Genomic DNA, 12,354 nt, shown 5'->3' on the forward strand with positions numbered 1-12,354 from the left:
AGGGGCTTAGTCTTACATCCTATACAAAACTATGTTATGACGTTTATACAAATCATTTAGTAGTGACCGGCTCTAGAATGGGACATCTGTGACCCGCTCATAAGCTAAAATACCTGCTCCCTAAAGTCGCTTGCTGGTTTTTGTTCTTGCTTTCATTTTGTTTTGAGAGGACTCTGTTTGTCTCCGCAGGTGGTTTGCAAGATTATAACTACATTGCTGGTCAGTGCTACGAGTTAACAATTGAGCTGTCGTGCTGTAAATACCCAAATGCTTTTAAGCTGCCAGACCTTTGGAACGAGAACAAGGAAGCACTAATCAAGCTCATCGGGCAGATCCATGGAGGCAGGTATCTGTAACCCCCATTAACTAGAACACCTCAAACTGCCACTGCAGTCACATCTAGAAACTGTCGGGAGCATAGCAGTCTCATCTAGAAAACCTCATACATGCACTGCAGTCACATCTAGAAACCCTAAGAGGCATAGCAGTCGCTTCTAGAAAACCTCATACATGCACTGCAGTCACATCTAGAAACCCTCAGAGGCATAGCAGTCGCTTCTAGAAAACCTTATACATGCACTGCAGTCACATCTAGAAACCCTCAGAGGCATAGCAGTCGCTTCTAGAAAACCTCATACATGCACTGCAGTCACATCTAGAAACCCTAAGAGGCATAGCAGTCACAGCTAGAAAACCTCATACATGCACTGCAGTCACATCTAGAAACCCTAAGAGGCATAGCAGTCGCTTCTAGAAAACCTCATACATGCACTGCAGTCACATCATGAAACCCTCAGAGGCATAGCAGTCGCTTCTAGAAAACCTCATACATGCACTGCAGTCACATCTAGAAACCCTAAGAGGCATAGCAGTCACAGCTAGAAAACCTCATACATGCACGGCAGTCACATCTAGAAACCCTAAGAGGCATAGCAGTCGCTTCTAGAAAACCTCATACATGCACTGCAGTCACATCTAGAAACCCTCAGAGGCATAGCAGTCGCTTCTAGAAAACCTCATACATGCACTGCAGTCACATCTAGAAACCCTCAGAGGCATAGCAGTCGCTTCTAGAAAACCTCAAACATGCAGTCACATCTAGAAACCCTCAGAGGCATAGCAGTCGCTTCTAGAAAACCTCATACATGCACTGCAGTCACATCTAGAAACCCTAAGAGGCATAGTAGTCACAGCTAGGAAACCTCATACATGCACTGCAGTCACATCTAGAAACCCTCAGAGGCATAGCAGTCGCTTCTAGAAAACCTCACACATGCACTGCAGTCACATCTAGAAACCCTCAGAGGCATAGCAGTCGCTTCTAGAAAACCTCATACATGCACTGCAGTCACATCTAGAAACCCTCAGAGGCATAGCAGTCGCTTCTAGAAAACCTCATACATGCACTGCAGTCACATCTAGAAACCCTCAGAGGCATAGCAGTCACAGCTAGAAAACCTCATACATGCACTGCAGTCACATCTAGAAACCCTAAGAGGCATAGCAGTCGCTTCTAGAAACCCTAAATCATGCACTGCAGTCACATCTAGAAACTGCAGAAGCATAGTAGTCACATCTAGAAACCCTCAAACATGGGCTGCAGTCACATCTAGAAAACCTCAAACATGCACTGGAGTCACATCTAGAAAACCTCAGAGGCAAAACAGTCACATGTGGAAAACCTCAAACATGCACTGCAGTCACACCTGGAAAACTGTATAGGCCCAGCTGCATTCACGTCTAGAAAATATTCAAAGAGAAGAGGTAGATCAGGCACATGGAGGACACCTCAAATGCCCTCACAGTCACTTCTAGAAAACCTCAGGGGCACTGTAGTCACTTCTAGAAAACCTCAAAGATGCACTGCAATTACAACTAGAAATCCTCAGAGGCAAACCAGTCACATCTGAAAAACCTCAAACATGCAATGCCATCACATCTAGAACACCTCAGAGGCATAGCAGTCACATCTAGAAAACCTCAAACAGGCACTGCAGTCAAAACCTCAACCATGCACTGCAATCACAACTAGAAATCCTCAAACACTTCAATCAATCAAAGACATTTCCGTCTTGTCTGAGTAATGTCAAATGCTCACGGAGGGCAGATCTTGATATCCCCAAGAATGCACTGCAGCCTCATTGAGAACACTTCAAGCAGGCGCTGCAGGCATATCTTAATATTGTCAAACAGGTATTGCAGTCTCAGGCGGATAAACTAAAAAACACTGCAGACACACCTAGACATTTTCAAGCAAGTACTACGATTTCACCTGTCAAAGGAAGGTGCTGAAATCCCACCTGATTAACCTAAGACACAGTACAAGAGTGCACAAGTGTACTCAAACAGGTACTGACATCCTGTGTAGATAAAGTTAAACAAATGCTGCACTCACACCTAGATTGTCCATATGATACCCTCACATGTGCTCCCTAATCAACCCTAGTGACAGACCACCGGGGGATATTTGCCACCAAAGGGGCCTGTGAGGACCCAAATTGCATCGCAAGAGGTGTGGGTGCTTCTTATTGTCTGTGCTGCAGAAGAGAGGCACATCAGGCCACCCGGGCTGGGTTGGCAAGCGGTACCTTCCTAGCAGCACAGTTTTACCACAGGACAACCTTGGAAACACTTCTGAATGCACCCCAAGAGCATCCCTGCTTATAGAGGCCAGATCTAGGAATCCATGGAAACAGCCTGGAGTCACGTCATGCTCTGCTTGGCTCGCTGCTGGAGGGGTCATACATGGCATCACATTCTACAGTAAGTCAATACACATCCTGCAGAAGGTCCCCCTTCATTCTTCCAGAGCTTGCTCATTGCACCGTTACATCCAGTGCTGGGTGGGAGCGGGTGCCATTCATTAGAATTCAAGAGCATATAAGGCTAAGATTGTCTGACTGCTGAACTGTGCAGGTAGCAAGAGTGAAACGTGTAGACTAGATTGTAGAGTAGAGTGTGGAGTGCAGTAGTACATAACAGAGCAGAGTATAGGATAGAGAAGAGCAGAATGAAGAGTAGTTGATAAAAACGTACAGTAGCAGAGAGCACAGTATAGGACAATGCGGAGCAGAATGTAGAGTATCCAATATGATATATTTGACATGGAATAGCATAGAGCAGACCAGAGCATAGAGTAGTCGATATGGCCATGGAATAGTATAGAATGGAGCACAGTGTGGAGTAGTCGTTATGACCATGGTCTAGTATAAAGCGGACCAGAGTGTTTAGTAGTTGATATGGCCATGGAATAGTATAGAATGGAACAGAGTGTGGACTAGTCGATATGACACATTTGACATGGATTAGCATAGAGCGGACCAGAGCGTAGAGTAGTCGATATGGCCATGGAATAGTATAGAATGGAGCAGAGTGTGGACTAGTCGATATGACACATTTGACATGGATTAGCATAGAGCGGACCAGAGCATAGAGTAGTCGATGTGGCCATGTAATAGTATAGAATGGAGCACAGTGTGGAGTAGTCGTTATGACCATGGTCTAGTATAAAGCGGACCAGAGTGTTTAGTAGTTGATATGGCCATGGAATAGTATAGAATGGAACAGAGTGTGGACTAGTCGATATGACACATTTGACATGGATTAGCATAGAGCGGACCAGAGCGTAGAGTAGTCGATATGGCCATGGAATAGTATAGAATGGAGCAGAGTGTGGACTAGTCAATATGACACATTTGACATGGATTAGAATAGAGGGGATCAGAGCACAGAGTAGTCGATATGGACATGTAATAGTATAGAATGGAGCACAGTGTGGAGTAGTCGATATGACCATGGTCTAGTTTAGAGCGGACCAGAGTGTATAGTAGTTGATATGGCCATGAAATAGTATAGAATGGAGCAAAGTGTGGAGTAGTCGATATCACACATTTGACATGGATTAGCAGAGCGCTGACCAGAGCGTAGAGTAGTCAATATGGCCATGGAATAGTATAGAATGGAGCAGAGTGTGCAGTATTTGATAAAACCATGGAGTAGCCATATATAGCCATTTTTCATTGTTCTACTAATCCACTCTTGGTTCCTCTCCTGTCGAGGAGTTTCAGAATGTAGAGTATCCAATATGATATGTTCAACATGGAATAGCATAGAGCAGACCAGAGCATAGAGTAGTCGATATGGCCATGGAATAGTATAGAATGGAGCACAGTGTGGAGTAGTCGATATGACCATGGTCTAGTATAGAGCGGACCAGAGTGTATAGTAGTTGATATAGCCATGGAATAGTATAGAATGGAACAGAGTGTGGACTAGTCGATATGACACATTTGACATGGATTAGCATAGAGCGGACCAGAGCGCAGAGTAGTCGATATGGCCATGGAATAGTATAGACTGGAGCACAGTGTGGAGTAGTCGATATGACCATGGTCTAGTATAGAGCGGACCAGAGTGTATAGTAGTTGATATGGCCATGAAATAGTATAGAATGGAGCAAAGTGTGGAGTAGTCGATATCACACATTTGACATGGATTACCATAGCGTGGACCAGAGCGTAGAGTAGTCAATATGGCCATGGAATAGTATAGAATGGAGCAGAGTGTGGAGTATTTGATAAAACCATGGAGTAGCCATATACAGCCATTTTTCATTGTTGTACTAATCCACTCTTGGTTCCTCTCCTGTCAAGGAGTTTGCCAGGCTCTTTATTAGAATGTCCCCATTTCTGGAGGCATTCCACTGGCAAGGATTCTTGCAATTTTTAGTTTATTTTATAATATATCATTTTATTGAGTTTTGAAACCTACAGTCAATAACATTCCATCGGTTTGTCATTATCACTTTGCTTAATCAGAATTGCTGTGATAGCGCAGTCCCAAAAATATTAGAGAGTAGCACTGACTGATTGAAAGTTTATGCCCAATCATTTACGTCCCTCACTTTGCATACTCAGTTAAGCCAGTTGTGGTTCACTCGTTCCACTCTTCCCATTTGTGCCAGATTTTAGCAGCCGTCTCTGCACATCCCCGATCAGTATAATTACAGAGTTCCATGAACCCACACCTATCTACATCAGAAACCCATTGTGCATAGCTGGGGTGATCTACAGCCCCCCACTTCCTTGCCAATGTTGCATTTGATCAGGCATATCATAGACGATAGAAAAGGTTGCTCATATCACCCAAAGTTCTCGTCTCCGCAGATCAGCAGTAATTTAGGGTTCAGTGGTGTTAGGCAGAATCCTATGCAGTTCCTTTAGGGAGCACTACAGAAGATTAGGACTACAGGTATATGCAATAAATCCCCTTTGGTGTCAGTCTGTACCACAAAGATTTAGTTGGTAGCTGTGGCTAAGCAGTCAGACGTATCTCAAGAGGGAGATGAGCAGTATTCAGGGTTTACACAATAGGACTACAGTACTATGGCACAAGGAAACACTGACCAAAGCTTTGTATCAAAAAGAATATATATATTTATTTTACACACTCTTAAGTTCACACACAAATCACTATTATTAAAGCAAGTTAAATCAGTCCAGGAAAGTATACACAACTCCCTATTTAAATTGTAGACAAGTTTGAGCAAGAGTGAAAACTGAGCAAAACGGCACAGTGTAAACCAAGCAGAAATGGCACTCTAACAATTTCTTCAGAGGGAGGGAAAGGACAAGTCATACAGGGTTAGACTCCTAAACACACCAGCAACACTTCCTAATTGGATTGTGAACAAGTTAGGCAAGGCAGTACTTTAGTAAGGACTGTTTCAAGGCCATGGGGAGATCATTCGACAGTCAAGTGGCAGCGACCGACAAAGCCTACGGATGGTCATACGGGTTGACTCATTCGGCATGAAGCCACATTGATCTGGGTGGATCAGTGATGAGATTACTGACTGCAGGCTGTTGGCGAGTATTTTGGCGAGTATTTTCGTTTTGCCGTTAAGTAGTGAGATAGGCCTATAGAATTTACAGAGTTCTGGGGGTTTGCCTTGTTTGGGAATGAATACTATACTGGCTTTACGCAGGTCATGAGAGAGAGTGCCACGTTCCTTGCAATGGTTAAACATTTTGTGTATGGGGGCTACTACCGCTTCTCCCATTTTTTTCTGCGTCTAAATCGGGATCTAGTTGGGGCCTGGTGTTTTCCCGAGTGAAGTTGAGCAATGGCGGTTGCTACTTCATTTTCCGTTATTTCGGTGTTTAGGTGTGCTTGTGCTTGCTGGGACTCCGATAGGCTGGGGAGTATAATGTTGTCTAGTATTATGTTTTGTACTAGGGGAAGGCCCCTGCAATTTCGTGATCTGTTTGCACTGTTACACCTAGTTCATTGCTGATTTCTTTGACATATCTATGTCCCTCATCTCGTCTCTCAAGCCAGGCCAGTATTTTGCCTGCCTACTCCCCTGATTCATATATGCAGGTACACTTCTCCCAGTGGGCCTGTTTGGTGTTGTTAACCGAGATATTGCAGAGTTTTTCCCTAGCCGTCAAGAAGGCCCGATCGTTCTCAGGCGTACTTGCGAGCAAGTGCTCTTCCGTCACTCATTGACCTCTTCCTCTGCCTCCGTTATACTCTGTCTTTGTGCCTTTCTTTTTGCGGAGGTCCAGTAGAGCATTTCCCCCCAGAGTACTGCCTTATAGGCCTCCCACAGTGTGTCAGGGTTATCTACTGTGTCCTTGTTGAGGTTAAAGTAATATGTGGTGCAATTGTGGATGTGATCTATAAAGTCTGGAAAGCCCAGGTAGTAGTTATTGAGGCGCCACAAGGAAGCTGGTTTGGTCTTGTTCGTGCAGATTTCAATTTCTCGTGGTGAGTGATCTAAGACCCCTCTGGTGAAGAGATTCGCATTAGTGACCCTGTATGAGTCCTATTTGGGGAGGAAGAAGTCATCGAGTCTTGATAGGGAGGCATGCCCCTTCTAATGAAAGGAGTATCCCTGTTCCCGTGGAGGAAGGTCCCGTCAGACATCGCTCAAACCGAGCGCCGGGGCGAAGGCAGCTAGTTTGGTTGTGGTCTCTGGGTTCCTGCCCCGTAGGTGTGTGCGGTCTAGAGTTGCGTCCATTATGCCATTATGTGTTAAAGTCTCCACCAAGGATCCACAGGTCTGGTCGGTGGTTTGCCACCCTGGCTAGGATATCATTGAGTAAGTCCGCTGGGAGCGGAGGGGGGTGTGCACTGCTATTACGCCAATTGTCTCGCCCCATATTTTACCCGTCAGCATCACAAATCTACCTCTCTGGTCTTTGTTTACCAGCACTAATTGAAAAGGAAGGCGTTTGTGTATTAATATTATGACCCCCCTAGATTCCATAGAGAAGCCTGCGTGTATTGCTGTTGTTCTGTGGAAAACAGTGCAAGATGTTCCTGTTAGGTGTGTTTCAGTAAGAAGGGCAATATCAGGGGAGTGTCTGTTGAGGAATTGCATGACAAGTCGTCGCTTGATTCCAGTGCCCAGGCCATTACCATTCCACGTGAGGAATTTAAGCAATTTCATTCGATTACCTTGCATGTCAAGGTGCAGCGTGGGGATTAAGTTTGACCACAGTGGAATATCTGATCAGTGATAGGGCTACGTGCACAGCAGTGTGAGTAATTATGTATGTGATGACTGGCTGGAAGTTAGTATGGAGAAAAAGAAGAAGCAAAAAACGTTTGAGTCCCCCCTCCCCATATTGTGCTCAAACCCGGGGCATCTGTTGTCTAAACATGTGTGTCCAGTGAGGTTTCCCACAATATCGAGCTGGATTCCCCCAACCTGTAGACAACTCTTATTACGGGAAACATAATAGAACAAAGAAAAACTCCCATTCCCACCCTGTACTTCCCCCCCAACTTGAAGCACATGTCGCCCAAACCATAACTGATATAGTCCTACTTCTGCGGGGTAACTGCTGCTGCTGCGGTGGTGAGTCTGCATTCAAGAGTCGCGGCCGCATATGATCAGTCCCCCTTAAGCGGTCTCTTCTAGTCGGAGATCCTACATGCTCCTTCTTTATCACCCATTGTCTGTTTGTTTATTTCCCCTCTGAGCTGGCGTAAGTCGTTCCGGAAACTGTGGTTCAGACCGGGCCGGGGACAGGCTGTGCTCTGGGTTCCGTCTGGGGTGCCCCACAGGCAGGTGAGGTCACGGCCCAGATAGGATTTGGGTTTCCAGCCATGTCCATGCTTCTCGACGGTCATGGAAAAGGTGTGTGACTCCTTTGTGGTGCAACTTGAGCTTTGCTGGGAAGAAAAGTGCACACTTCATGTTGAGCGAGTGTAGCTTCCTCTTCGCAGAGTCGAATGACTGGCGTGCTTTGTGGACCTCTCTGGTGTAGTCCGGGAAGAAGCCTAACTTGTAGCCTTTGTATGTAATGGGGCCAGTGGCCCGGGCCATCTCTAGTACTGCATTGCGGTCCCGGTAGTTTAGGAGTCTTGCGATGATCATCCATGGCGCTGCACCCGGGACCGGGCGGCCCACTGGGATCCTATGTGCGTGTTCATCTGAAAATCATTTCTTTCTTTATTTATTTGTTATTAGGTTTTCAAATGTACATAACATAAACCAAAATCAAATTAAAAACAACAATTCCCTTTCCCCCTACCCAAATCCCCTCTAACCCCTCCCAACCCCCATAAACACAGGAGTCCAAGACTATACCAAGGTTTGAGTGTATTAAATATTTGTAAGTTCTGTGGTCAGTATTGGTCTTTTAAAAAACACAAGTGGTGACATAGAAGACCTCTCAAACTACAGGCCGATTTCAAACATTCCCTACCCAGCAAAACTCCTAGAAACCTACGTATACAAACTAACCCAAGAACACGTAGAAAAACACCACCTGCTAGACCGAGATCAAGTCGGGTTCTGACCCGCAAGAGGAACAGAAACCACACTGCTGTCCATCTGGGACGACCTAAAAACTAACGCAGACTCAAACACAACCTCAGCCCTTATTCTGCTCGACCTCTCTGCAGCCTTCGACACAGTTAGCCATGACACCCTAACCAAAAGACTAGAAGATATAGGCATAACAGACACAGGACTACTCTGGACTAAATCATTCCTAGCAGACAGAACAGAAACCGTAGGGATTAAACCCTTCAAATTCACCCCACGAGTTAACGACTGTGGGTGCCACAAGCATCCTCACTATCACCACTAGACTTCAACATCTACCAGACTCCAGTTATCAGAATCTTCAAAAAATACAACATTACATGCTACAACTATGCAGATGATACTCAAATCATCTACAAAATCAAAGACATCCAAGCCGATCACTCAACCCTAATCGAGTGTCTAAAAGAAGTCCTCAACTGGATGAAGGCCAACAACCTGAAAATCAATCCAGAAAAGACAGAAATCATGATCATATCCAAAGACCAAGAGAACGAAACCGCCATCCCGTGGCCAACGGAAATGGAAACCGCACTATCACCATTTAAGGTAGTAAAAAATCTTGGAGTCCTGATGGACAACACCCTAACCTTAGAACCACAAATAAATGCAACAGTCAAGAAATGCTTTTTCCTCCTCCACACGGCAAGAAGAATCCCACCTTTCCTTTCCTTCACGCACAAAACACTCAGTGGTCGCCCTCATCATGTCAAGAATCCACTATGCAAACAACCTCTACCTCGGAATACCAGAATACCTCCTGAAGAAACTACTATGGATCCAAAATACAGCAGCCAGACTATTCCTCAAACTATCCAGAAGAGGCCACATCTCTCCTGCCCTAAAAACTCTACACTGGCTCTCAGTCAAACATTGCGTTACCTTCCAAACAATGTGCATAACGCACAGGGCAATCAGTGGACAAGGAGCAGAATTCCTACAAAAAAAAAAAAAAATCTACAAGCCAACAAGACTCCTCTGGTCCAGCAACAAAATCCACCTGTAACAAAAACCATACCTTAAGAAAAAACTTGGAGGCACCTTCTTCTACCACTTAGCCGCAAAAACCTGGAACAACATCCCAAAAGAAATAAAAAACACCAAAGATCACCTAAAATTCAGGAAATTACTAAAAACCTGGCTCTTCAACACCACAGACACAAACTGAAAACCGAAACAACGGAAAGAAAAAGAACAATTAAACTTAGGAGGACACTGACAACACCCAGAACCGACTAAGAAACTCCCACCACAACTAGACAGTTAACGCCAAGTCAAATAAAACACAAGCGACACCCATTAAGACAGAATCAACAACCCCAGCCAATTCGAGCCAACTTCACCCCATATTTGCTACCAAGTACCACACTGTTATAGAGTTCTCTATATATTAGCAATCACCACACTCGAACTGAGTTGTGGACTTTAGCAGGTTCACTGGCCGTATAAGTGGAAAAGGAAGGCAGGTAAGATTTATGAAGGAAGTCGATGGAAGGGGAGGCCAGATATGAACGGGACAGTGGGAATACCAGACAAGCCCAGATCAGGACAGAGGCGCAGAAATGCCCCCACACCCCATCTTTGGAGACTACGCAAACACAGCGCCTCACCAGGAGACAGAAATGCCAACTAACCAATCCACTAACAATTTCCCCCTCTGCTTACACCTCTCAAACTCCAAACCAAACACAACCACAAACCTACAGCACAACCAACCGCACAAACTTCACTACATTGCAGCAACAAAACAAAAATACAAATAGACTCGCACAACAGTACACGACGACTACCGGCCGCAAACACCACAGGCCCAGCCAACGGACCAACCGGGCTGAGGCTGCCAACAGCACATCACTGCTCTCTTGCACTTTTCCAGCTTCCTCCCACTAACTCACCCTCCCTTTCCCCTCTTTCAGAGCCGCCAGAGCGCCAAGGGACCACTCCGGTGGTGATAGTGCGCAGTACAAATGTCCTTTAACATTAACATTAACATAAAGTCCCCATGGAGGAAATTCGAAATCGACGCCCACTCCGTTGAAAATGTATCCTGATCCTTTTGAATCGCATACGTGACCCATTCTAAAGACATGAAATTCCAAACTTTGTAATACCAGTCTTTTATATGTGGAGGGTCCATTGATTTCCATTTCTGGGCCATTATGATAAGAGCCGCCAGTTGAACAATATAAAATGCCTTCATTTTATGCTTTGGCCACAGTTGGTTATCCTGTTGTGCGAGCCCTAGAAGACTTTCCCCAATAGATCTCTTCATCTTAAAAGCAAACATTACCCTCATATTTTCTTGCACTTCCTCACAGAATTGAGATAGCTTAGGACATGACCACCACAGATGTAACCAATTTACTTTCCCTCCACACCCCCTCCAATAAGAGTCTGAGATTGAAATAGCAATTTTGTATAACCGTGCAGGAGTATAGTGCCACTGATACATTAACTTACACCAAAGCTCCCTAATCTGTATAGATCTTGTCAATTTCGGGATATCAACCATAATCGGGACCATGATTCCTCTGTAGACATGAAACCCAGGGTCTGTTCCCAGGCCAGTGGAAAAGTGGGGACCTTTGGCGGAGGCTCATCAGTTAAAAACTTACATAATCTAGAGATTAAGTGTTTGTCCCCTGAGCTAGAAGTCACAAATTGTGTAAGTGACCTAATGGCTGCTGACTTGTTAAGTGGAGCCATCAGCCAATGACGAACTTGGAAATATTGAAAACGGTGACTCTCCTTAAGGGCCAACTCCTCTTTACATAAAGCAAAATGGATATTGATATTGATATTTTATTTCTATCGCGCTCGTACACAAGTGTTTCAGAGCGTGACAAGGCAAGGGAGGGGAACAAGGGAGAGCAAAACAGTAATCTTACTAGGCCCAGTGACATTGAGAACGTGCAAGTGCATGGGAGAGGGGGAGGGGAAGGGGAAAAGTACATGGAAGGGGGGAGAAGTGGAAAGTGCGAAGCAGAGGAGAAACAGATCAATAACAATAAATAAATAATAAAGACAACAAACAGTGGTAGTGCAGACAGCAAATTGCAAGTGCTAAGTTTAAGGCAGCAGACAGGGTAGGTCTGATAAGTGCAGGAAGAAAAAAGGGAGGGCTGTATGGGTACAGATACAGACACCAGTGCAAGGGGTGGCCTGGAGGCAGTGCAGGAGGGTGGCGGGGTGAGCAGGTACCTGGGCCCGGAGGACAGAGGGTGGCCAGGTGCACAGTGCCAAGAGAGAACAGATCAGCAGGGGAGAGGGGGAGCGAAGGCAGAAGAAAAGAGGACGGTCTTGAGGTGCTTCCGGAACCAGAGATGGTTCTCCTCAGGTTTTAGAGTGGCAGGGAGGCTGTTCCAGAGGGAGGCCCCAGCCGAAGACAGAGATCTACCCCCAGCTCGTTTCTTTGCAAGGTTGGGCTAGCTTGCAGCCCCAATCTTCATGTAGGGCCAGTATGCCGCAGAATGTCTCTTCCATATAGTCAGTGCCTTACAATGTCACACGGG

The 12,354-nt window shown here is 45.4% G+C and overlaps 1 protein-coding gene across 5 annotated transcripts in view; it reads left to right on the forward strand.

Annotated features, from left to right (window-relative positions):
* LOC138471504 (carboxypeptidase M-like) overlaps window positions 1-12,354 on the forward strand; it is a 308,081-nt gene that overhangs the window by 136,045 nt on the left and 159,682 nt on the right. For 4 of the 5 annotated variants that reach the window (XM_069609137.1, XM_069609136.1, XM_069609134.1 and 1 more), the window contains exon 7: window positions 190-346. The exons of the other annotated variant lie outside the window; for it this stretch is intronic. In XM_069609137.1, the coding sequence (XP_069465238.1) occupies window positions 190-346 (157 nt within the window). The remainder of the gene's footprint in view (window positions 1-189; window positions 347-12,354) is intronic. 5 annotated transcript variants of the gene reach the window in all.

Source organism: Ambystoma mexicanum, chromosome 8 (genome assembly GCF_040938575.1).
Source record: "Ambystoma mexicanum isolate Mex_15411 chromosome 8, UKY_AmexF1_1, whole genome shotgun sequence".
NCBI classification, from domain to species: domain Eukaryota; kingdom Metazoa; phylum Chordata; class Amphibia; order Caudata; family Ambystomatidae; genus Ambystoma; species Ambystoma mexicanum.